The following is a 24,641-nucleotide window of genomic DNA, read 5'->3' as shown; positions in this document are numbered from 1 at the left end:
TAATGAATGAGCTACATTTCTATCTTATTTCTGCAAATAGCCTCAGAGAAGTAAAGTAACTTGCTCATAGCCACACAGCCAATTTGAAGTGGCTAAACCAGAATTAAAAGTTAGTCAGTCAGTCTGACTCTAAAGCCTGTGATTTTGCCCTCTTTTCTAATCCCTCCTCACTGTCTCCTACCTCTCAGTCTTGGGGAAACAAGTCTTAGGAAACTGAAGTATTTCACTTACTGGGTAAAATTTTTAGAAGTTGTCCACCATTTCCAAAGGTCAGGAGGTGAGCTGGAGGGATCTGGAATGGATTCAGACCATACAGCTGTTAACTACCATTTTCATAAATCAGGTGAAATTCCCGGAAGGAAACCCTGCTGTTTGCCCTACCTTGTCCTAGAAAGGGAAGTTCCATTTGGCCAGGTCCAGGGTGTTGGGCCATCCCCTAGACATTTTCATTTCTGGGTAGCGTTTGCTTCAGTGTAAATGCAGACCTTCTCAAACCTTAGTGGCAGAAGAGGGTGAAATCAACCCCTTATCCTGGGACCTAGGGATGAGCTGCAAGCAACTACCATTTCATTGAAAATTCAGGTCTTTAAAGAAGTGCTGCTGGAATTCCCTGGCAGTCCGATGGTCAGGATTCATTTGGCGCTTTCACTGCCATGGCCTGGGTTCAATCCCTGGTCAGGGAAATGAGATCCCTTAAGCCACTTGGCACGGCCAAAAAAAAAAAAAAATACTGTAAATTTTGCACACCATCCCTAATATTTGGGGGACGTTCCAATAGAAAATAAATTTAAAATAAACTTCATCTCAGTGTAGAAATTGACATATAAGGGCATACTTTTCAAACATAAATATTTCTAAGATTCACCCACATATTCCAAGTTCCTTACCTAGACCTACTGAAGCAGAAGCCGGGACCATGCATTGCATTGTCAACTACTCCCCCATTCCTCACTCCACACCCCCTGGCCACTGGGTGACTGATCTATTTTTTTTTTTTCTCTTCTTTTTTTTGACCGCATGGCTTACGGGATCTTAGTTCCCAGACCAAGGATCGAACCCGTGCCCCCTGCTGTGGAAGCGCAGAGTCCTAACCACCGGACGGCCAGGGAACTCCGGTGGCTGATCTATTTAGTTCATTGAGCTTACTTGGGGGAACAATGCTCTGTTTATCCTCTGGCTTTAAATGGCACCCCTCCTGTACCCCGGGGTCTGCAGAGGCCAGTTTGAGAAGCAGAATCTCTATCTGTATTAGAACTGGATTCAAACCCTGCTGTTTCCATCTTCACCCTTTCTACAACTTGGGCAAGTAACTGAATCTCTTGTTGCCTTAGTTTCCTTATCTGCATCACAGCTGTTTTGTGGGGTTGTTGTGGGGTTTAGTGGGCTAATACATATGCATGTACTGAGAATGCTGAGTGCCTAGCGTGTAGTTAGTGCTCATTAAATGTTAGACATTATTTTTACTGTTGTTAATATTTTTGTGTACTGGGCTCTCTTCTGGGGAACACGCATGAAGACAGACCTCTAAGGTGGGCCCCATGATCCCCACCTCCTGGTGTTCACATCTTTGTGTAACCCTCTCCCCTCCCCTTGAGTATGGGAGAGACCTGTGACTTGCTTCTAGCCAGCAGAAAACAGCAGAAGTCTGAGACTTCCCTGGTGGCGCAGTGGTTAAGAATCCGCCTGCCAATGCAGGGGACACGGGTTCAATCCCTGGTCAGGGTACTAAGATCCCACATGCCATGGGGCAACTAAGCCTGCGCACCACTACTACTGAGCCCACATGGTCTGGTGCCTGAGCACTACAACTAGAGAGCCTGTGTGCCACAACTAGAGAGGGGCCCACACTCCGCAACAAGAGATCCCGGGTGCCGCAGCTAAGACCCGATGCAGCCAAAAATAAATAAATAAATAAATAGTAAAAAAAAAAAAAAAAAAAAGGAAAGGAAAACAGCAGAGGTGATTGATACAAGTGGTTACGTGTGTGATTATATTAGACAAGACTTTAATATCCTCGCTTTCCCTTACCCGCTTTGAGGAAGCAAGCAGCCGTGTTGGGAAGGTCCACATGGCAAGGAGCTGAGGGTGGCAGACAGCCATCAGCCGGCAAACAACTGAGGCCCCAGGTCTGAGGCCCCACAGGGAGCTGAGTGCTGCCAACAGCCCCGTGAGCTTGGAAGCAGATCCTTCCTCAGTCCAGCCTCCAATGAGACTGCAGCCCTAGCCATTCGTTTTGTGATAATGCTCCACACAGCGATAGAGAACTGATACACCACCCCTCTCCTTTCAAACTCTTGGTTCCTACAATTCTCCCCTCACTCTCCTGAATCATCAATATCTCCCTTTCTATTCCATCAACTCATAAGCATACTCTAGTGTCTCTCATCTTAAAAACACGCTTTTTGGCTGTGCCCCAAGGCATGCAGGACCTTGGTTCCCCCACCAGGGATCGAACCCTGGACTCCTGGCAGTGGAAGCATGGAGTCCCAACTACTGGACCACCAGGGAATTCCCAACTCACCACTCTTTTTTTTTACAGGTTTTTTTTTTTTTTTTTTTTTTTTTTTTTTTTACCTTTGGGTTTTATTTATTTATTTATTTATTTATTTATGGCTGTATTGGGTCTTTGTTTCTGTGCGAGGGCTTTCTCTAGTTGTGACAAGTGAGGGCCACTCTTCATTGCGGTGCGCGGGCCTCTCACTATCGCGGCCTCTCTTGTTGCGGAGCACAGGCTCCAGACGCGCAGACTCAGTAGTTGTGGCTCACGGGCCTAGTTGCTCCGCGGCATGTGGGATCTTCCCAGACCGGGGCTCGAACCCGTGTCCCCTGCATTGGCAGGCAGATTCTCAACCACTGCACCACCAGGGAAGCCCCCAACTCACCACTCTTAATGAGGTCCCCCATGACCTACATGTTGCCCAATCCCAAGGTCACTTCTGTCTCCTCATCTTACTTGCCCTCTCTGTGGCATTTGACACAGCCAGCCACTTCCTCTTTCTTGAAATCCACTCTCTTCTTCTACTTTCTTGACCTCATCCTCTCAGACTTCCTTCTCTCTCAATGTCCATTTCTTCCCAGTCTCCTCTGCTGCCTCCCTCTTTTCAGCTCAGCTCCTGAATGTTGCCATGCCCCTGGCTTCACTTTCCTCATGTGTAATTGTACAATTTCTCTCTTGAAGATTTTTGTGAGAATTGCCTGAGATAACATATGTGTGACTTAAAAAAAATTCCTCCCTTTCGTTTGTGAATTACAAGTATGCGCTCTTCCCTCGCTCTGATGAGAAAATGAGGCACCCTTTCCCCCAGACACTTGTCAGGTGGCTCCAGTGTCCAAGGAACAGACTTTGGGGAAGATGACTGTTTCCCACGAAGGTGAAATATGACAGCAATGTGGATCTCTGGAAACCCAGATCTAAGAAAAGTCTCACTGCCTCTGCTGGGCCTTAGAAATTGCTAGACCTTTCAGGAGGAGGAAGTTCAGGGGGCTAAGAGTCTAGGAGTACAGAGGCAGTGGCATTGAGCTCAGCCAGGGTCAGTGGGGGTGAAACCATGCACCTCAGATTGGGACTCGAACCCACGCAGCCGGGACTCAAAACCGACCAAAAGCCTTGGTCTTCCAACTGAGAGCACACACCTGCTTTCAGAACTTAATGCAGCTCAGGTTCTTGATGTCTCATTGCAGAAAGAATTCAGTGAGAGACAAAGTGACAGGTAAGAAGTGGATTTATTAAGAGAGAAACACTCTCCACAGACAGAGTGTGGGCCACCTCAGAAGGTGAGAAAGGCACCAGGGTATGGCATTGTCAGTTTTTATAAGGGTGGGTAATTTCTTAGGCTAATGAGTGGGAGGAGTATTCTAGCTATTTCAGGAAGGGGTGGTGATTTCCAGGAATTGGGCCACCGCCCACTTTTTGATCCTTACGGTTGGGCTTGGAAGTGTCACGGCGCCTGTAGGTGTGTCATTTAGCTTGCTGACGTGTTACAGTGAGTGTATACTGAGGCTCAAGGTCTAGTGGAAGTCGACTTGTCTGCCATCTTGGACCCATTTGGTTCTGATCAGTTTATGTCATGTCCTCGGGCTGTGTCATTCTTTCAAAGGTTGTGCCCTGCCCCCTTCCCTCCTGTTTCAGGGGTGGGTCAGGGGTGCCTTCCTGAGGAATTGTCCTCTAAACCGAAAGCTGAAAGGTTTCTGGGAGTTTGGCCAAGGGAAGAGCAATGTGAAGCTTCCAGGGTGCGCAAGAGCTTGAACTTCTGCAAACAGAATGAGACTGGAGTGTCAAGTGCACAGCACAAGGTGACGGCCAAGGTGCTTCTGGGCCTGGAGGGGGCCTTAGGAGCCAGATTAAGGACCTGGGACTGTCTCCTGTAAGAGAGACAAAGGGAGTCCCGAAGAGCTGCAACTGGGGAGGGCACAAGCAGAGATCAGCCACTGCTGGGCTCCCTCAGGCCCTCCCCTCTCAGACATCAGCTGGGAGCTTGGAGCTGACTCTGGTCTGGCTCCAGCACTCAGTTTTGAGTAGCTGAAAGTCACTTCGTCTCTATAGCCCTCTGCTACCAAAAGAAGTCAGGTGTGGACCGGATGATCTTTAGGACCTGCTCTCCCCACTCTCCATGCCCAAACTAACCCTCTACCCACTTCTGGGGCTTCCCCAACTCCCTTAAAAACTCTCTTCCCTGTTTCCTGTCCCCCAGCTGGTAACATCTGGGAGGAAAATTCCTTTTTCTCATCTCTCTCCACTAGACTGGGAGCTCCGAATAGGCAGCACTATGCCTAGTGTATCTGTTCATGCTTCCTCTTGCTAGGCCTTGAACACAGTGGTGAGTGCTTGGTGGAACAAAAGAACGGTCCCAACCCTGTGCACTTTCGCAAGTTTGTGTTTGATCCCCATGACAGCCTGAGGCAGCACCAGTGCAGGGAATTTTAGCTGCCATTTTGCTGATGAGAAGAGGGGCCTCGAAGAGCTGGTGGAGCTGTGAACTCAAGCTCTGAAGCCAGCTCTCTGGGTTCAAGTCCAGCTCTTTCACTTAGAGCAGATGTTTGGCAAGCCACTTAATCTCCCTAAACCTGTATTTTCTCAGTTATAAGTCGGGGATAATAACATCTGCTTCACAGGATTGCTACAAAGATTAAAGGGAGATGGCATATAACATGTATAATAAGCATGCAATAAATGCTAGTTATTTTTTTTTATTTTTTTTTTAATTCACACACACACACACTGTATTTTATTTTTACAAGACATAAATAGACTGACACCAAGCATTGTACATGGATGACCACAACAAAAGCAACAATGATTGCAATTACCAAACATGAAACACACTCATACTATGTCATAATATTGACATTCAGTCCAGTAATCCTCCACTGTAACAGCTCCTTTACTTTGCAGTGAAAATTGATTTGTATATTCTAGTTTTTTGTAATGCTAGTTATTTTTATTCTCAGGCCAGCATCCTTTCTCCTCCCCAAATGTTACCGAGTCCAAGCTTGCCCTGCTCGCCGCACGACAGGCCAATAAATCGGGAGACGAGGTGTTGAGGCAAGGAAAACGACTTTATTCAGAAAGCCGGCAGACTGAGAAGATGGTGGACTAGGGTCCCCAAAAAACCATCTTATCGGGGTCTGGATGCCAGTTTCTTTTATAGAACAGAGATGGGGAGGAGGTGAGGAAGTAAAGTAAAAACGCCACTTATCTTGCAAAATAGGAGGGGATGTGTTAATCTCTTCTTTTGTGCAGCCACTCACAGATGGACAGTGTCAGAATGTCTCTCTGTGAGCTGAACAAAGGCACTTTAGTTTAGCAGGCAGAGGGGCAGGGTTCCCTGTGGCAGGATGCTCACAGCTATAGACAGTGATTATAATAACAAAAGCAACGAAAAGCAAAGGTTAAAGTAAAAGAAACAGATCCAACAGGGAGTCAGAACTGGCTCTTCCCTGCTACACAAACAGCAGCTCCAAGACGTAAGAAGATTACTTCAAGGCTGCGGCTGGGGCCACCCCTCCCCAGACCCGGCTGGTGCAAGGACGCGTTAGTCAGCGCGGGACTGACGCCAGGCTGCCCGCACAGCCAGCGCGCCCTATGAGCCTCACGTGAATAAGCGAGCGCGCAGGCGCCCCCAGCCGGCGCCCATTGGCCGGCACCCCGCCGCCCTGGAGCTGAGGGAGGGGCGGAGGGAGGGGCGGAGGGAGGGGCGGAGGGAGGGTCCCCCAGGGCGCCCCCCAACACCCCCGATCCCCCCGGCCGCGGGCTGCTCCGCCCGGTCGGTTGGGCGGCGCGTCTGTCAGAGCGTGAGGACGGGACGCCGGCTTCGCCCTCGCCATGGCGCCCTGGCTGCAGCTGCTGTTGCTTTTGGGGCTGCTCCCGGGCGCCACTCCGGCCCCCAACGAGCCCCGAGCGGCCGGCGCGCAGGCCTGGGAGCTGGCGTCCCCGGAGCTGCTGGAGCCCGCCCGCTTCGCCCTAGAGATGTACAACCGCGGCCGGGCTGCCAGGACGCGGGCCGCGCTGAGGGTCGTGCGCGGTCGCGTCCGCCGGGTGAGGACGCGCTGGGGGCGGCGGCGGCGGCGGCGGCGGCGGGTGGGGGGCTGGTGCGGGGTGAGCGGGGCTCTCGTCCGAGGGCTGGGAGCTTTGGGGTAGACTTGGGGCTGGGACGTTGGACGCCTGACTTGGGATGGGGGCGTTGGACCTCTAGGGATTGGGAAGGGGAACGGCACGGTGGGGCTGTGAGCCCCACGAAGGCCGGACTGAGGAGAGAGTGGCTGTGCCCGCCTCACGGCGCCCCCCTCCCCCCCCATCCAGGCGGGCCAGGGGTCGCTGTACTCCCTGAAGGCGACCCTGGTGGAGCCGCCCTGCAACGACCCCACGGTGTGCCAGCTCCCTGTGTCCAAGAAAACCCTGGTGAGTGATGGGGTTCCTGCGATACCCTGCCCCCAGACTGAGTCTGGCAGTAGTTGGGATGATCGGTCAAGTCTAGAGGGAGGGATCTGAGGCCGCAGCTACCCCACCGTGAGTCACTCCCCAGGCCTGGAAGGGCAGAGACCAAGATGCTGTAAAAGGGAGGGTGTCTGGGTGCTCACTCCCGTACTGTGCCTCGCTATCCCCTATGGGGATGGTTGCCTTGGAGGTGGTCCTCATTGGGGGACCCTCCGGCTCCGTCTTGCCAAGGCCTTGCTCCTGTCCCAGCCCCGCGACGGGCTTACTCCTCTTCCTCCAGCTTTGCAGCTTTGAAGTCCTGAATGAGCTGGGGAAACACATGCTGCTGAGGCGGGACTGTGGCCCAGTGGATACCAAGATTACAGGTGCTGGGTTAGCCCAGGGATGCTGGGATAGCTCAGGTCAGACTTCGCTCAGGGGTCAGTCCTGATGCTTCTCTGTTCCAACCCTCTCCAGATGACAAAAATGAGACTTTCAGTTCATTCCTTCCACTGTTGAACAAGGATCCCCTGCCCCAGGTGAGGAACCTGTTTGTCTGGGGAACTGGCTGCTGCCTTATATTCCCTCTCTTCCCCTCACCCTGGCCTGGGGCTCCCGGGTCATTCTGAGAAGGACGCCTTGTAAAGACCCCTCTGCCTTTCCAGGACTTTTCTGTGAAGATGGCTTCAATCTTCAAGGACTTTGTCACCACCTATAACCGGACATATGATACGAAGGAGGGTGAGGACCTAGCCTTGGCTGTACCTGTCCCGATCAGATCAGGACCTTCCCCCCAACTTGGCACCTTGGTGTGGGAGAGGGGAAGGGCACAAGGGGCAGTGCCTCCTTTCAAGGGCCCCTAAATCCCCAACTTCTTGCTCAGCCTCCCAGGACTTGGCAGCCGTCTCAGGCACCTGGCCCCTTCTCCCATCTGATTTTCCTGGTCAGAAACCATAGGTCTCCATCATCCTGGCTAGAGTGGGATGGGGCAAAGGCCAGATTTTCTCTGCTGGAGGACCCCTGGCATGGTGGCCTTTTCCCACAACCTCCTGTCTCAGGATGTCCTCTGGAGCCCATTTCGGTTCTGCCTTCATACCTGGGAAGTCATCACCCCGGTTTGGCCCCATTATTATCACTTGCAGGTCTGGCCCCCTACCCTCACCCACCCCAGGGTTCTGCCCTTCTTGAAATAAGCTTCCGGCCTGATCCAGAGCTTACCATTCCCCAGGGAAACCTCTGCCTCTTATCCCCAAGCACCTCTCCTTTTATGATCTGCCTGGGGCCCAAGCCTCTCTTCTACACCTTGTTCCTCAGAAGCCAGGTGGCGCATGTCCGTCTTTGCCAGTAACATGGTGCGAGCGCAGAAGATCCAGGCCCTGGACCGTGGCACAGCTCGGTATGGGGTCACCAAGTTCAGTGACCTTACAGGTAGGGGTGGTGGCCAGAGCCATCATGGTACCTGGAAGAGACAGGGCCTGCTCCCAAGGCCCCTGGTCAGGACTGGCTTAGAATACTCTTTTCCCATCCCCTGCCCACAGAGGAGGAGTTCCGCACCATCTACCTGAATCCCCTCCTAAAAGAGGAGCCTGGCAAGAAGATGCGCCTGGCCCAGTCCATCCCTTACCTTCCTCCACCTGAGTGGGACTGGAGGAGTAAGGGGGCTGTCACCAAAGTCAAGGACCAGGTTGGACCCCCAAGAGGTGAGGGTGGGACATGAGGACTGCGTTTGGAAGGGACCCAGCCCTGACTCTCCCTGTCTCTCGCAGGGCATGTGCGGCTCCTGCTGGGCCTTCTCAGTCACGGGCAACGTGGAGGGCCAGTGGTTCCTGAAACGAGGGGCCCTGCTCTCCCTCTCTGAGCAGGGTGAGCACCCTGCTCTGCCCGCCCCGCCCCCAGCCCAGCCCCTCCGGAGGGCTCCTCGGGACCAGCCTTGTGTCTCCTAGAGCTCGTGGACTGTGACAAGGTGGACAAGGCCTGCCTGGGTGGCTTGCCCTCCAGCGCCTACTCGGCCATAAGGACGCTGGGTACGCAGTCATGGGCTTCAGGAGGGGCAGCGGGAGCCCCGGCTCCCTCCACAAGAAGTCACTTTGGGAGGGGAGAGACAGGAGCGTGGCAGTCACGTGAACTGGGTTCAGGTCTCAATGCTGACCCTTACTGGCTGAAGACCTTGGGCAGGTCAGCTCTTTCAGAGCCTCAGTTGTCTCACCTGGGAAATGGGGCTCCTCATGCCCACTTTGTAGGATCTTAAGTGTCAAGTGAGGAAATGTCTGTAAAGTCCCTGGTGCACAGCAGGGGGTCTCGGTATTTTCACTGCTTGGCAGTCTGTATTTCTATAATGCTGCTAAAGCGGGGAGCAGCACACCTCACCCCTGAGAGGAGGCATTGTCCTAAATTGGCGATTCAGTTGAGCAGTGGGTCGCAGTGGCAGGAAAATGAGGGCTGAGGGATTGAGGTGGCTGTACCAAGATTGGTGAGGGAATCTGGCGGGGGTCTGGGCCAGATTGGGAGCAAACTGTCAGGGCCGGACAAGCAAGCCAAGGTCAGGAGGCCCAGGAACGCTGGGACGAGTGAGGAGTCAGAAGCTGGGAGCTGGATTCCATCTCTGCCACATTTCTCACTGGTGGCTCCCCCATCCCTCTGGGCCTCAGTTGTGTCACCTCTAGAACGAGGCCTCCCTCAGAGAGGATGGCCTGTCGCTGGGGGTGGATAGAGAATGTGAGGCCTTGTGTAGGAGGGGCTTAGCACAGCCCCTGGCTGGGAGCAGGTGAGTATTGTGAACTGGGGCCGTTTTCTCTAACCCCCGATCTGCCCCCCGCCATTCCCCAGGAGGGCTGGAGACAGAGGACGACTACAGCTACCGCGGCCACTTGCAGACCTGCAGCTTCTCTGCAGAGAAGGCCAAGGTCTACATCAACGACTCAGTGGAGCTGAGCCAGAATGAGCAAAGTGAGTGAGGGAGGGGGTGAGGACAGGCCAGGTGGGGCTGGGGCCTGGGTGCCCCTGACACTGCCCCTCCTCTGTCTTAGAGCTGGCGGCCTGGCTGGCCAAGAAGGGCCCCATCTCCGTCGCCATCAACGCCTTTGGCATGCAGGTAGGACCCCAGCCTCACTGCTCCTGCTCCAGTTCTTGCTGACTCCTCCCCCACTTCTCAGAGCTGGCCCCCTACTTGTATTCTCCCCCTCAGTTCTACCGCCACGGGATCTCCCACCCACTGCGGCCCCTCTGCAGCCCCTGGCTCATCGACCACGCTGTGCTGCTCGTGGGCTACGGCAACCGTGAGTTCCGCTGACCCTGCTCTGCCCATCCATCCACCCCAGGTCACAGGCAGAGGCTGGACCACAGCATCTCAGGACCTCTGGAGGGGGCATCAGGGGAACGCCGAGGAACCTTGTCCTTACCTCTGCCTCGGGCTATGGGCCAGGCAGGATCATCCGTCCTCTCTATGAATGGGAAAGCCAAGGCACTGGGAGGTTGAGGTGTTATGAATGGATACCCTGCTAGAGGCGGGTGGGGGTGTCCTCCCCAAACCCCAGAGCCGCACCAGGTCTCCAGGAGCGTGGTAGGTGGGCCTGTCTTGCCTTCCGCTCTTTTCCTAGTACCTGGCACACAGTAGGCCCACAGCAGATGTTTGAAGAGTGCAAAGTGCTTGGGGCCCTGACCCCCTGCTCTCCGCACTGCTCCCAGGCTCTGCCACTCCCTTCTGGGCCATCAAGAACAGCTGGGGCACTGACTGGGGTGAGGAGGTGAGTGTCGCCTGCTTGGCCCCAGCCCTCCAGCCCCCATCCTGCCCCAGTGCCCTCACCCACGCCCCCTCTCTCCCAGGGTTACTACTACTTGCACCGTGGCTCCGGGGCCTGTGGTGTGAACATCATGGCCAGCTCAGCAGTGGTGGACTGAGGCGCACCAGCTCAGGGCCTGGTGCTGACCAGAGCAGCCCCTTCCCCTGCCTGACCTGCATGACCAGGCCCCTCCCCAGGAGGCACAGCTGGCTGAGGGATGGGCACCAGGTACCTCAGGGTGAGCAAAGGCCACTGGGCTAGGGGCACAGCCCCTACTCCCACCCTGAAGTTCCCCAACTGCACCTTTGTTGAATTGTGGTAGCTAGGAGGATCTTGGGGTGAAGGATGATGTCTTGGCAGCCAAAGCTGGGGCAAGAACCCTGGGCTCGGGTAAGGAGCAGGGGGAAGAAAATATTCTGGTCTTAAAGCCAGCTTTGTCCTCTGTAGGCTCTGGCTTCCTGCCCCGGCTTTCCTCTGATGCTGTAAATTTTCTGGTCCCCCCTGGATCTGGGGACAGTGTTGCCTTCCATGTCTAGAGAAACTGTTGTAACCAACCTTTTCTAACACAATAAAGAGGTGTCCTGGACCCCAGTGTGGTGTGAATGTCAGACCCTGAGGGCAAGGAGGGGTGGTGGGGACCCCTGGAGGAGGGTCAAGGTCAGGCATCTGGTCCTGCCCAGAAGCCTGAGGGCCCAGCTTCTGCTTCAGGAAGCAAAAGGAGATGGAGAGAGGCCCACTATGGCTTTTTATTGAGAAACACTTGGCCGGTCATTCTCTAGGGCCCTTGCTCCGAGGGATGGATGGGATCAGCCAGAGGAAGCACCCTCTCTCCGGACTTGCATAGAGAACCTCAGGGGTCGAGGTCAGAGGTCGCTCTCCCCGTAGAGGGCACTGGAGAAGGCCACATAGTCCAGGGCTCCAGCTGGAGCCCCGGCCCCCTTGTAGGGCACCATGCGGTGGATGCAGTACTCGGCCTGCTCAGCTGGGAGTTCCCGCCGCAGCTCCTCAGGCGTGATGTAGTTCTGGGGAAGAAGAGGGATTGAGGGCCCACAGGTCCTGTTCCCTGCCCCCGCCCGCCAGCCCCCTGCACCGCCAGGGACTCACCTTGTCTCCCGCCAGGATCTTGAACGAGGCCACAACCTGCTCAGCCGTGTCAGTCTCGGCTGTCTCTCGGGTCATGAAGTCGATGAAGGCCTGGAAGATCACGACCCCAGCTGCGTTGGGGTCCACCATGGTCATGATTCGAGCAAACTCCACTTCCCCCTGCAGGGTTAGAGGCCGGGCACCGTGCCCGGGGGTGCTTAAGCCAGGAGGGCTCCTGGTGTCCCCCTGGCCTGACAGCTCCAGTGACAAGGTGCCCCCTTTCTCCATAGACCGTCCGCTGCAGCCTTAGCTCTAGGTCTGGGAAATCCTTTCTGCTAGGCTGTGCTCTGCTTCCTGCCCGCGGCAGTGCTTCCTGCCCATGGCAGTGCCCCCTGCTGCCCGTCGGTCCTGACCTTTTCCTGGGCCTCTCTGTAGTGCTGTTTCTGTGATGTAGAAACGTTGCAAGCTCAGGCTTTGGAGTCACACAGAACAAGGTCCAAATCTAGTGTCTTTGGGCAAGTTAATTTACCTCTCTGAGCCTTTGGTAGCCCCTGTGTGAAATGGGATAATTCTCCCCAGCCCCAGGGGGTGGGTGAGGAGGAAATGAGGTCATGTGTGATGTGGAAGGGACACGGCACAGGTGGGATGGCTGGGACGCGGCTGGGGGACGCTCACCAGGTCGTAGCCCATGGAGATGAGGCAGGCCCGGAAGTCGTCGGGCTCCATCATGCCATTCCGCTTCTGTAGTGAGGGAGCACGTGTCAGGCTCAGTCCCCAACACCCGCCCCCCCGCTGCCCCTAAGTCCACCACCGCACAGGGCTAAGCCCCTGCTGACCCGGTCAAAGTGGTTGAAGGATGCCCGGAACTCGTTGAGCTGCTCCTGGCTCAGGCCCTTGGCGTCTCGGGTCAGTATCTGGTTCTCCACCTCGTTGATGGTGCGGGCAATGGAGGTGAGCAGCTGCTCCCAGCCCACACGGATGTGCTGGGAAAGCAGAAAACAGGCTGGGTCAGTGGGTGGCCAGTGCCTGGCCACTAGGTCTGGCTCCACCCCCAATTCACTGTATGACCCTGGACAAGTCCTCCCCCTTGCTGGGCCTCTGTCCCCATCTGGAGTTTCCACAGAGTGACGTCCAGTGGCCCTTCCTGCCTTAAAGTTTGGTGATTTATTATGTATTATGTATTGATCAACCAGCCATGGCCAATCCAGGCCTGGGTTTAGACTGCTCTGTGACTGGCCAGGTCACTTTCACTCGCTGGGTCTCAGTATCCCCACAAGTACATTGGGGGACCTGGCCATGCTGAACTGGGGAACCCCTGGGGCAGATGTGCTGTGTCCAGCTGTGGCTGCCCCAGGCTTCCCCAGCCACTGCCGCCTCTCCTCTGTCCTGAGCGGGTGTGATCCCACCTCCATGCTGTAGACGGTGTGCTTATTGTCGAACACCGAGCCCTCCTGCAGCAGCTGGTGGTCACCCTCCAGCCGGTCGATGTTGCTCTTGTAGTTGATGATGTTCTGCTCCTGCTGCCGCAGCCCCGCTATCTGCTCCTCCAGAGAGCCGGCCATTCCCGCTGCCAGGCGCCCCACTTCCTGCAGGGGGAGCCGGGCAGAATGAGGGCTCCCAGCTGCCGGTGGCCCAGCCCTGGCCCTACTCCCCCGGGCTGGCTTCATGATCCCAGCCTTACCTCCACCTTCCCCTGGATCCAGGGCCCGACGGTATTGGCCTGGGCTGCAAACTGCCGCCGGAGCCTCTCGTTCACCTGTTGCCTTGTCAGCTCCTCGTGCAGCGTCTGGTCACGGCTGGGTACCAGCTTTAGGACCTGGGAGGGAGGCTGGTTGTGCCAGGGGCAGCTCTGGGAGTGGGAGATGGGCTCCAGCCCCTCACACTGCTCCTGCCGCTCTGAACCAAGGCCTCAGGGCTCTGTGGGGGGCAAGCTCTGAGCACTCAGCCTCTCTAGGCTCGTTTCCTCGTCTGCAAAATGGGGCCCATGACATCATTCTTAATGAACTTAGATTGTTTTATAAAGGATGTCCACACACCGGATCTAATTCTGCTTCAGTCAGGCCTGACAGGGGCTTCCCTGGTGGCACAGTGGTTAAGAATCCGCCTGCCGATGCAAGGGACATGGGTTCGAGCCCTGGTCCGGGAAGATCCCACATGCCGCGGAGCAACTAAGCCCATGTGCGCCACCACTACTGAGCCTGCGCTCTAGAGCCCGCGAGCCACAACTACTGAAGCCCGCGTGCCTAGAGCCCGTGCTCCACAACAAGAGAAGCCGCCTCAATGAGACGCCCGCGCACCACAATGAAGAGCAGTCCCCACTCGCCGCAACTAGAGAAAGCCCGCGCGTAGCAACGAAGACCCAACGCAGCCAAAAAAAAAGAAAGAAAAAATCACGCCTCACAGGAAAATGCTGCTGTTACGGCCATTTTACAGATCAGGGTGGTTAGAATGCATCTGAGTGGGGGGAGGCAGGGAAAGGCCACAGGTGGCACTGACCGTGTCCCACTTGGTGTTGATGTCCTGCGGGCTGAGGGCGATGTAGGGGTTGGTGGAGCTGGGCCGCAGCCCGTATGTTTGGCAGATCTTCTGGATCTCACCCTGGATGTTCAGGATGGCTCCCCTCTCTCGGTCGGCCTCGGGCAACGTTGCCTTGAACTGCTCGTGTGCTGTCACCAGGCTCTGGGGAGGGCAGGCAGGAAGCATCAACCAGCGCCCCTACTTCCCGCAGCAACGAAGGGCAGCAGCGTGCTCTGGGCCATCCAGTGGGGCCAGGGCAGCGGTGGCAGGAGAACCCAGGCCTTCCGTCTCCCAGCACTCGGGAACTGGGGTTTTTCTCTGGCCCCCCATTCCCCAGGAGCCCAAAGGGGTGGCTGACAGAAACAGGCCGCTTCCCTGTCATCTCATCCCACCGCCCCACACCTGGAACCCCTGTGCCCACCTGGGTCTCCTCCACCGAGTGCACCAGCCACACGTCCTGCAGGTCCTCCACGGCGCTGTCCAGCCAGTTGTTGAAGGGCGCTACCCGCCGGGCAAACTCCAGCTGCAGCTGGTCGATGGTCTCTAGGAGCTTCTCCATCCGCTAGGGGCCACAGGGACGGCCAGTCAGCAGCCTGCCCAGCAGGCCCTCTCACCTCCTCCAGTGTCCAGCCTCCACCTCCCTGGCCCCCAACCTCACCTCCAGCGCATCCCGCCTCTTCTGGGTCAACGTGCCCAGGTTGTCCCACTGGTCGCAGATGGCCTGGCAGCGGCTGTTCACCGAGGCCACCTCGTGGTAGTCTAGATCACTGGGGGCAGGAAGGGGGGCAACTTTGGGGCCAGACTCCAGCCCAGATTTCTTCCTGACTGCCCTCCAGGGGCTGGAACCTGGGCACAGTGGTGGTGAAGGCATAAGGGAGCCAGGGGAGGTGGGGGCGAAGCGGGGCTTTCCTAGAGCAGGGGCTTCCCAGCGCATTCCTGGGAGAAGGGGGTCCTCAGCTCCAGTCCCTGGAGGAGCTTGGGTGGAGGGGCAGGGCCTGGAGTTTCGGGGGCCGGTTTCCAAGAGGTGGCACAAGGCCCGGGCTGCTGGTGAGGATTGGGCCTGCCTGAAGCTGAAGGGAGCTGCCAGGTTTGGGGGCAGGTCGAGCGCCAGTGTGGGAAGAACGTGGGTAGCAGAGCGGGGTCTGGAGATGGGGAGAGGGTTACAGGAGGAGGGCAGAGTAAGTGGTGACGGGGAAGGACATGAGTACCAAGGCAGGGTTACCAAACCAGGGAAAGCAAAAGGTCTGGAGGGCTATGGGAGCAGGGAGAAGGGGTGGAGCCAGGTAGGGGCGCGGTCACCCCGGGCTGCCCGGTGGCAATCTGCGCCTACTTGAGCTCCTGGGCCAGCGCAGCGATGTGCTCCACGCGGTCCTGGTGCGCCGCCAGGTCGCTCTCAGAGGCCTCGTGGCGCCGCAGCAGCGCCCGCACCTCCTGCAGCGAAGCCGACTCGTAGTCCCGCTGGCTCAGCATCTCCTCCTTCCCTGCTCGGAGAGAGGCCCGGCTCAGGTCACCGAGCAGCAGCCGCGACAGGAGCAGGGGGTCCAAGCCGGGCTGTGTGACCATGGAGGGCCCTCATCTGTGAAATGTAGGTGACCACACCTGCCCAGCCTACCCTCGGGGTTTGCTCTGAGACACTAGTGTGATAAAGTTAAGTGAAGCTCCTGTTCCAGGGCATGGCCCGTGAGTGATGTCAGGGTCCCTTGACCCTGCACGATTTGGGGTGGCCCTTGGTACACTTTTGGTATTATTCGATCGCAAAGTGCTTTCCAATGACTCTGTGAACCCAGTGAGCCCTTGATCCATTTTTCCTTTGCTTACCCAGTGCCTGGCACTTGGTAGACCCTCTATGAATATTTGTTGGATGAATGAATAATGAATGTAAAAGTGCTTTGAGAATGACAGTTACCATAATTATGCAAATAAGACCACAGTCACAGTAATTGCAGCAGCAACGATTTATTGAGTGCCTCTGCATTTTGCAGAGAAGGTAACTGAGGTTTAGAGGTTCAAAGACCTGTCAGGATCACATAAGTGGCCGTATATTTAAGGAATTATTCTGTCAAACCACTGCTATTCAATATGTCCATAATCCATTATTAGCGTTCATTATTTTTTTAAGCAGGACTCATTCAGTTATAGGATTAAAATCCTTGATAGAATACAGAGCGAATGTTTTCACCCAGTGATATATTTGATTCATGCAATATTTTGGCATCAGTATACTTTGGGTATAATGTAAATGATGTTAGCGTGGGGACTCACCTTTGGACACCTGCCACATACACAAAGTGCTAAATGACAAATTAATCAGAGCAGACCTACAGAAGACCAGAGCCAGGAGAAAGGGGCCTGAGTCTACAGATAAAGAAACTGTGGCCCCAAAAGGGGCAGTGACTTGACTGCACAGCAACTCAGGGTGGGACTAGAAAACAGATCTCCAGCTTCCTTGCAGAACACCTACCCCCGACCAGTCTCCACCCCAGGACAGAATCAGGCCCCAGAGGTACCTACTCTGGGTCCAGGCTTCGTGCAGGGAGGCCTTCTGCTGGAACTTCTCTGCCAGGTGCTGCAGCCGCTGCAGGCGCCGGATCTCCGAGAGCAGCCAGTCCTCATAGCCCTTCTCCGCTTGCTGCAGCGCCCCCCATGCGTTGGCGATGTCCTGTGGGGCAGGCAGAGGTGTCCGTCATCACAGTTCACCCATTGTACAGATGGGGACAGAGAGTCCAAGGTCACCCGGAGGATGTGGGCAGGGCTGGGGTCACCACCTCCCCTGGCCTGGCTCACCGAGACCAGCTTTCCCTCAGATGGCATGAAGGCGGGCCGTTGGCTCAGCCGCAGCTTGGTTTGCAATGTGTTGAAGTTGATCTCCAGCTGGCACTTCTCCTGCACGCGGGGCGGCTTGTGCAGGCGCCGGTAGTCCCGGAAGTCCTCCAGCCTGCGCTGCATGGCGTTCATGCTGGGCTCGCCGATGCGGTTCTCCAGCCACGGCACGGTGCGGCGGATCCATTCCAGCAGCTGCGGGGCCAGGCAGGGGCAGAGCAGAGAGCGCTGAGTGGGCCTGCTCACCTCGCCCACCCCTCTCCACCCACACCCAAGCTGTGGCCAGAAGGCCGGGCCTCAAGCAGGGTGGGGGTCCCCGCTCGTCAGGGCAGGAGCAGGATGGTTAACTTCTGAGTCCAGGGACCAGTGTAGGTCGGCAAAGCACAAAGGGCCAGGAGACTGGCTAAAGATGAGTGAATGGAGAAATGAACGAGTAGCTGGATGGATGATGAGTGAATGACAGGAGCCTGGGTGGGCGGAAGGGGGCAGGGGGTGGGTAAAGATGGCAGGAGGAGGCTGGGAGAGGCCACGGCTACTCTGAGGAGAGGGAGGCTCTGCAGGTCCAGGCCAGGGCTCAGCTGGGTTGGGAGGAGCGGCAGGGCCGGGTTGGGAGAGCACAGGTAGGGGAGAGGGGGCGGTCCTCTCAGCCCCAGCCTCACCTCACTGGCCAGCTTCTCGTACTCCTCCATCAGCTTCTCGTTCTCCTGGTTCACGGCCAGCACCTTGCAGATCCTGTTGGCGGCTGTCTCTGCCTGTGGTGGGAGTGGGCAGAAGGGCTGGCGTTAGAACAAGCTGCCACAGACACCCCCGACCCAGCCTCCCTCTGTAAACCCTTCAAACCTGGGCCCATGCAACAGAGGAGAGGATGAGGGGGCACATCTTGTAGGGTAAGGATGGGCTTCCAGGCCAGAGGCCTCTGCGCCTGAGCTCCCCCAAGGATCGAGTATGTGCGGCTGGGACGGTGGCACTCCCACCCACGTGGGGCCTGGCACCTCCAAATGTGGAGGTGCTGCCAAGCCTGGGCCCCTGGGCCCACACGCCCAGCCCAGGCAGCAGCGGCCGAGCCCCTACCTGCTCCGCCCCCGCGAAGGCGTGGTAGAAGCAGGAAACGTAGGTCATGACGGCCTTCTCATCGGGCTTTGGGGTGTTCACGATGTCTGCGGGATGGCAGCGAGGTGTCGACTGGCCGAAGCCAGGGATGGGGAGTGGTCTCCTGTCCCCACCCAGGCAGAGAGTTCCCTCGGGACGGTAGGGTGCAGAGACATCTAGTCATGGCCACTAGCTGCCAGATGCCCCAAACTCAGCTCTTCCCTGGAGCCCTCTCGGATCACCCCAGGGCCTAGCAACCTCCCCCTCTGTGGGGTGAGGGGAGCATGAGGGCGTGGGTGAGTGAGCAGACACTGTAGCCCTGATGAGGCCCCAGTCCGCACTGCCTGGTGTCTCTAACCATCCCATACCTTGGTCTGTCTGTCTGTCTCTTTCTCCTAAGTTCACATCCAGGGTACCAGGCACAGTAGGTGCCCAGAAAATGTTTGCTGGTTCAACTGACTAAAGCCTTTATGGGCACAGGGACAAGAGGCAGGACCCACCCGAGAGCAGCTCCCAGGATGGGTGACCGTCATGCCGCCAGGTGACCCAGGTAACTGGGCTATGAGGTAGAAGGTGGAGCCATTACATAAGGCAGAGGCGGCAGAGCCTGGTTCCACTGGGTGGAGAGGGACAGGGGACCGGATAAGGGCTCCTGGAGAAGGGGGCCTGTTGGCAAGGAGGATTCCGCCCAGGGAGCAGGATGAGGGGCAGAGCATTCCAGGAGGAGGGAGGAGCAGGGGCAAAGGTGTGGAGGTAGGACCGTGCCGACTGGTGCGTAAGCGGAGTCCTCGCCCGGGCGAGGCTTACTCTCACCTTCTGCATCCAACATCTTGGGGATGTCCAGGTACTTCTCTGCCACCTCGAAGGCAGTGTTCAGGTTGCCGATGGGGTCATCCTAGATGGTGTGCGGGAGGGGGGGAGAGGTGAAAGGTCAGCTGAGGGCAGAGACTGGGGAGTCGGGGCTGGAGGTGGCGGAGGCCTACCTTGCGCAGTTTGGTGTAGTCAATGAGGTCGGGGCGGTGCCGGTGGATGAGAGCACAGAGGGCCAGGCCATCCTTCCAGCTGGACAGAGAGAAGGGGAGTGTGGGCGTCAAGCCTGGGTTCAAGCTGCGGCCCTGTCCTACCCTCGTCCCAGGAGCACCCCTATCAGGATGGCCTCATCTGTAAAATGGAGTAAAGTTCAAACTCCTTGGCTTGGCATTTAAGGCCCTTGATTGCCAACCTGGGACCATTTCCTCCAAGCTCATCATGGTTCCTTCACATCCTTGTGCTTAAGCTACACCAGTTTCTAGATGTTTTTGGTCTCCAGGTCTTTGCTCACAAGGTTCCCTCTGGCTGGAACACCCTTCCCGGGATGTCTCCCGTGCTCCCTCCTCCAGGAATTTCCCCCTTGCCCTCCTGGATTCGATTCAACATTGACCGAGTCCTCCTATTTTCAGACACTGTTGCAGGAACTTGGCTGTGACCTCTTCTGCCTCGTGGCTTATGCCAGGGCCCAGAGCCCGGCTGAGGCCCCACACGCTGATGGGCAGACGGACCTGGTGTGGAAGTTCTGCACATTGACGTTGCGGTACGGCGCCGTCTTCCGCTGACACCACAGGAGCAAGCCCTCCTTGGCCGAGGTTTCTGGGCGGGGACGGGGGTGAGTGTTGGTTGGGGAGGGCTTTGGGCCAGCCCTCTCACCCTACCTGCTTCCTTGCCGCTCACCTTCCACGGAGATGTCCTGGATGGCGAAGCGAAGGATGATGGTCCAGATCATGCCCAGGGTCATCTTCAGGTTCCCGTCGACAACCTCTGCAGAGTGGGGGGGTGGAGACACACTCCGCCTGGCACTCGAGGCCTTGGCTGCCCTCCCCCTGCTCCGCCCTCTGGCCCTTGTCCCCATCCCAGGGCCGGCACCTAGTAGGTAGGTGCTCAATCATTGTCCTTCAAAATGATTCATTGAACACCTACTGGGTGCCAGGTCCTGCGCTGGCACTTTGGGTACCTTGGCTCCTGACAGTCCCACCTGTGAGGCATGGACGGTTGTCCCCATTGTTGCGATGAGGGACCGCACCCCCGGCCCCTGCCCAGGCCTCCTCCTGCCATCGCCTCACCTTCGGCACCGATGGACACCAGCTTCACCCCCTTGCTGGCAATGAAGTCCAGGGCCTTGTTGACATTGGCGATCTTGTGGAAGCGCATCTTGCCTTTGTCTGGCCTGGACAGCCTCTCTCCTGGGTGTGAGGGGAGAGGTCAAGGGTCAAAGGTCATGAGAGGAAGCTGAAGACATGGTCCTCAAACTTCCCCCTCCCTCAGCAATCCCCCTCCAGCACTCTGATGCCACTACTCCCCCAGCTCTCTGGGTTTTCCCCTGGGTCCTGGGGTCCCTGTGCACTGATTTGCACCCCTCACCTGAAATGACCTCCAGGAGCAACATGAGTTTGAGGCCATTGCGGAAATCCTCCTCGATGTTCTCGATCTGGGTGCCAGCCTTGCGCAGGTGCGAGTTGCACCAGGCAGTGAAGGTCTGGGGGCAGAGGACAGTGCTCAGACCCTAGTGCTGAGGACAGCGCCCTGGCTCCTCTGTCAGCGCAGATCTCAGAGCCCAAGGCCCTGGATTCAAGTACCGGCTCAGCCACTGACTTGCTGTGCATCTGGGGTCAGCCCCTTTCCCTCTCTGAGATTTAATTCTCCTGGAAAAGGAGAAATGGGGTCTGGGGCCCATTCAGGTCCCAGTGTGGACTTGGGGTGCCTCACTGCCGGCACAACAGCTTGTGCCAGTCTCAAGCACTGAAGGGGGAATTAGACACCTGTAAAGCAGACACTCCAAAGTGTGGGGCTCTCTGAGGCACAAGGGTCAGTGCAGGGTGATACTGCCTCAAATCTGAAAAATTCTGGGTCGAAGCACAGATAGCTCTGAGGGACTGTGCACCTGTGTTTTTATTATCTCAGCCTCACCGACCTCTTAAGGCTGTTGTGAACTGGCCTTCAAGCAGACCGTGAGGCTGCAAGAGCTTTCTGCAGGCTGTAGAGGATCAGCTGGACACACAGGCCCAGCCTGACCTAGTTTCTGGAGGAGACTGCCCTCCCTCTCCGGCCAGTGTGCTTCCGCCTCAGCCTCTGTCTGAGATGGGCGGGGTGGTATATGGCTGTGTGTCTTTGGGGGATGGCAGTGACCTAGAGCTTGGTGCACAAGTTTCTACCAACCTACCAAGCCTCGAGGCCCTGGATTCTGCCATCAGCACTCCTTGGTGGAATCCATACTTGGGCTCCAATCCCAGCTGAGCTACTCACTCTCTGTGACCTGGGATGTGCCCCTTGACCTCTCTTGGGCTCAGTCTCTCCATTTGCACAATTAAGGGTTCAGACTCAGTGATGTCTCAGGTCCTTCTTCCCCTGACCTTGCAGGATTCTGGAATTGAGAGCATCCCCCTGCCACCGCCAAGCAGATACTCCAGGGAGGTGGCCCTGGAAATCATTTGGAATTCTTTCCCTCCGCTGTGTAAGTGGGTGCTGAGCACTAAATTGACAGGGCCCCGAGCACAAGAGAGGGCAGTTGGATTCTCTGGACTTCCTTCCAACGCTGGAGTCTCAGATGCTCTGGGTCGAGATAGGGCAGGAGGAAAGGCAGGACTGGGTGAGGCCTCCGTGGTGGAGGAAAGGGCATTCTTTCATTTGACAAACATGACTTTTAATGAGATTTGCTCCTTGCCCTAAAGGAACTCACAGTCAGTCAAAGAGTCCTGTTGGTCTGAGAAGTGCTGGGAGAGACTAGTATTGGGGAGACTAGGGGAGGAGTTCTTCATATCAAGTGGGGGACCTCTTGGGGAAGGTTAATAATTGATCAGAACTGTGATGGAAGAGCAGGAGTTACTCAGGCAGGGAAGGGCAGGCAAGGGCATTCCAGGCAGGGGCAGCCACACGGGCAAGTGCTTGGCGATGAGAAACAGTTACTAGGTCTGCGGGGCTACAGCTATCTGGGCACTGCTCTGGGGGTGCTGGGGTATACGTGGTGAGAGGCAGGCCGGAGGGGCGGCAGAGGCCAGGTCATGCACGATCTTGAGTGCTAAGCCAGGGAGTCTGAACTTGATCTTGAGGGCAACAGGGGAAGCTTTCAGGCACAGGAGGGGGAGGGGCAGCACTGTGTTTTAGAAAGCTCATTCTGGTCGCAGAGGGGAGGCAAAGGGCTTGGCAGAGCAGAAGGGAGAAGTGAGGAGGTGCCGACTGAGACCAGGGTGAGGGAGGAAGGGTGTCAGTGAGTGGGACAGGGCAGGATCAAGTGGATGAGATGGAAACATTTGTCCTTGCTAGAATATAAGCTCCCTGAGGCGGGGTCTTTACTTTTGTCCCCTGCTGAATTGCTGGCACCTAAAACAGTGCCTGGCACATACTAGGACCTCCCTAAGAAACAATGAATGAATGTTTGCAATGAGGTTGAATAAAGAGGACTTGGTTATCAGGTGGGAGGAGGCAGGAGGGCTTCAAGACATGGAGGAGAAGCAGGCATGGGAGTGGGACTAAAGCTGAACACAGAGATGTTCATTACATTGTAATAAACAATGTTAGATGAGAAACAACCAGAATGTCCAACTCCAGGGGGTGCTGATGAATTTACAGAGCGTCTACTCTATGCAATCATTGAATGAGTCGATGAGGTGGGTGGCTGTAAGTTGGGCTGGAAGGATGTTCCTGATATTTTAAGTGATGAAAGCAAGTTACAGACTAGCCTGTATCTTATGAGGGGCATGTGGACCTGGATCTGGGAGAGGCCTGGGTGGGTGGGTGGGTGGGTGGGGGGATAGGAGTTGTTGCAGAGCAGATGGCAGCTGGAGCCAGGGGCAGGGATGACATCACCGGGAGATTGCTGGACCCAAGGACCACAGCCCTGCTTGGAGACAGGTGCAGGAGGAGCCTGGGGGGAGGCGTGTCACCCCGGGCACCCTAGCTGAGTCAGCTGAGCCTCCCAGCCCCTGGGGTCATCTCCTGTCAACTAACCCAGTGGAAATGCTCTGATTCTAAATTCTGGGATTCTCAGATCCTGCAAATTCCACCAAACACCCCTGTTCCCCTGCCCTTTCCTGGACTCATACACTGTTGGCAAGTGCTGAGCAGGGTCTAATGACCTTGTGGTACACTCCTACCGCTGTCCTGCCACACTCCCCAAAGTTTCCTCACTCCAGCCTGGATCATTTTCTCTTTTGGGTCCCCAGGTGTCCTGCCCCCTCCACTTGGGAAAGTCTGGGAGTGAAAATAGATCGGGGAGGGGAGGCCCGAGTGCCTTACAAGGCTGGGCCTGGGCAGCAGCTGCCCATGTGCCCCTCTCAGGTCCTCCAAGGTGCTGCCTCAGCACGAAATGTCTATCTGGCCAGAGAGTCAGGTTACCTACCACGAAAGGGAACCCAGGGCTCCCCTCCTCCCCGACCTCATGGCCTTTTCAGCAGATTCAGGGCCGCTGGGGTGAGGAGGGGTATCTTGGGAAAGAATGGGGGTGGGGCAAGCAATGGGCAAAGACCCTCAGGTTGAGGGGCGTCCTGTTTTCTGACAGCATATGATTTGGGTCCTATCTCAGCCCCAGTTTCCTCATTTGACAGTTGGGATAGAGTGACCACGGACACCACGCTGGAGAGAACATAGAGAGGGTGGGGAAGGGGTCTGGGACGGTTACCCCTTCCCCACACTCCCAAGTCCTCTAGCTGCCTGGCTGCAAGTCCGCAGGTGGGGTCTGGGAATATTTCACTAGAGAGTGGGGTTGTGGAGACAAAGATCATTCTTCCCGACCCCACCCACACCCCGAACTTGGATCTCCCGGGCTTTGCCCAAACCATATTCCTTAGCAGAAGTGGAGCAGTGGGCCCAGGGGAATGAACCCTGTGGGGTGGGGACCCCAGAAACTCTTCTTGTCCTCCTAAACCCCTCGTGAGGGTCTCCAGCCCTCTATTCGGGCCCTAGGGGACAGCAGAGGACAGATGGGCAGAGCCTGGGCGAGGAAGTGGCACTGAGGGTTAAGACAGGCTCTGCCCTTGACCTGCTGAGATGCCAAGGACAAACCGCCTGGCTTCTCAGGCCTCAGTTTTGCCATCAGGAAATGGGGTAGCACTCACTTTCCGCTGCTGCTTCTCCCAGGCCGGGTCCAGCAGCAGGTCGCGGTCCCAGTCCTCCTCCTGTTCCATGTACTCGCCGCCCCTGCCGCCGCCGCCCGCGAAGGGCCCCTCCGCGGTCCCCAGACCCTCGGGCTGCATAACCATCATCATCTCGCTCGGGCTCCTGGCTCCGCTCCGCTCGGCGGGCTCCAGAACATGGGGGCCGCGTTAAGTAGCGCCCGGCCCAGCCCCGGATCGGATTCCCGCTAAATATGGGGGAGGAGGGAGGGGCCGGATGGGGGCGAGGCCACACGGGTCGGGACCAGGCAGCACGTTGTCCTGAGGCTAGGAGACTGCAGAATTTGGGGGCACTGGGGT

General features: G+C 56.8%; 2 protein-coding genes across 3 annotated transcripts; one reads left to right on the top strand and one right to left on the bottom strand.

Moving 5' to 3' along the window:
• Nucleotides 1-6,194: 6,194 nt before the first annotated feature.
• Nucleotides 6,195-11,283, top strand: CTSF (cathepsin F). Of its 2 annotated transcripts, none has more exons than XM_036860973.1 (14): nt 6,195-6,535; nt 6,800-6,898; nt 7,215-7,299; nt 7,391-7,452; nt 7,579-7,654; nt 8,231-8,341; nt 8,452-8,597; nt 8,680-8,776; nt 8,857-8,937; nt 9,740-9,859; nt 9,940-10,004; nt 10,098-10,188; nt 10,598-10,656; nt 10,736-11,278. In XM_036860973.1, exons 1-14 carry the CDS (start codon nt 6,323-6,325, stop codon nt 10,808-10,810), a joined length of 1,380 nt encoding a protein of 459 aa, XP_036716868.1. In that variant the 5' UTR covers nt 6,195-6,322; the 3' UTR covers nt 10,811-11,278. The 2 variants fall into 2 exon arrangements, with proteins under 2 accessions (XP_036716868.1, XP_036716866.1); XM_036860971.1 differs by having other exon boundaries at nt 6,196-6,535; nt 8,228-8,341; nt 10,736-11,283.
• Nucleotides 11,284-11,422: 139 nt separating this feature from the next.
• On the bottom strand, nt 11,423-24,491 carry ACTN3 (actinin alpha 3). Its single transcript, XM_036860970.1, has 21 exons — nt 24,285-24,491; nt 20,596-20,710; nt 20,298-20,417; nt 19,909-19,995; nt 19,740-19,827; nt 19,185-19,263; nt 19,015-19,096; nt 18,184-18,269; nt 17,772-17,864; nt 17,077-17,307; nt 16,804-16,951; nt 15,623-15,773; nt 14,951-15,059; nt 14,714-14,854; nt 14,272-14,454; nt 13,457-13,591; nt 13,182-13,361; nt 12,612-12,758; nt 12,451-12,516; nt 11,797-11,955; nt 11,423-11,714 (listed from the first exon to the last, which is right to left on the bottom strand). Exons 1-21 carry the CDS (start codon nt 24,432-24,434, stop codon nt 11,556-11,558), a joined length of 2,709 nt encoding a protein of 902 aa, XP_036716865.1. The 5' UTR covers nt 24,435-24,491; the 3' UTR covers nt 11,423-11,555.
• Between the last annotated feature and the right edge of the window lie 150 nt (nt 24,492-24,641).

The sequence above is a fragment of the Balaenoptera musculus genome, chromosome 8 (genome assembly GCF_009873245.2).
Source record: "Balaenoptera musculus isolate JJ_BM4_2016_0621 chromosome 8, mBalMus1.pri.v3, whole genome shotgun sequence".
Classification (NCBI taxonomy): Eukaryota; Metazoa; Chordata; class Mammalia; order Artiodactyla; family Balaenopteridae; genus Balaenoptera; species Balaenoptera musculus.
Note: the sequence above shows the minus strand (reverse complement) of the source record. Positions and strands in the feature narration are given on the sequence as shown.

Excerpts from the sequence above, each read along its gene's own strand:
- CTSF (XM_036860971.1), top strand. The coding sequence starts at position 6,323 with ATGGCGCCCTGGCTGCAGCTGCTGTTGCTTTTGGGGCTGCTCCCGGGC. Across the intron at positions 6,899-7,214 it reads CTGTGTCCAAGAAAACCCTG|CTTTGCAGCTTTGAAGTCCT; the intron begins GTGAGTGATGGG and ends CTCTTCCTCCAG. Across the intron at positions 8,598-8,679 it reads TCACCAAAGTCAAGGACCAG|GGCATGTGCGGCTCCTGCTG; the intron begins GTTGGACCCCCA and ends TGTCTCTCGCAG.
- ACTN3 (XM_036860970.1), bottom strand. The coding sequence starts at position 24,434 with ATGATGATGGTTATGCAGCCCGAGGGTCTGGGGACCGCGGAGGGGCCC. Across the intron at positions 16,952-17,076 it reads CTGAGGGAAAGCTGGTCTCG|GACATCGCCAACGCATGGGG; the intron begins GTGAGCCAGGCC and ends CCTGCCCCACAG. Across the intron at positions 12,759-13,181 it reads ACACCGTCTACAGCATGGAG|CACATCCGTGTGGGCTGGGA; the intron begins GTGGGATCACAC and ends CTGCTTTCCCAG.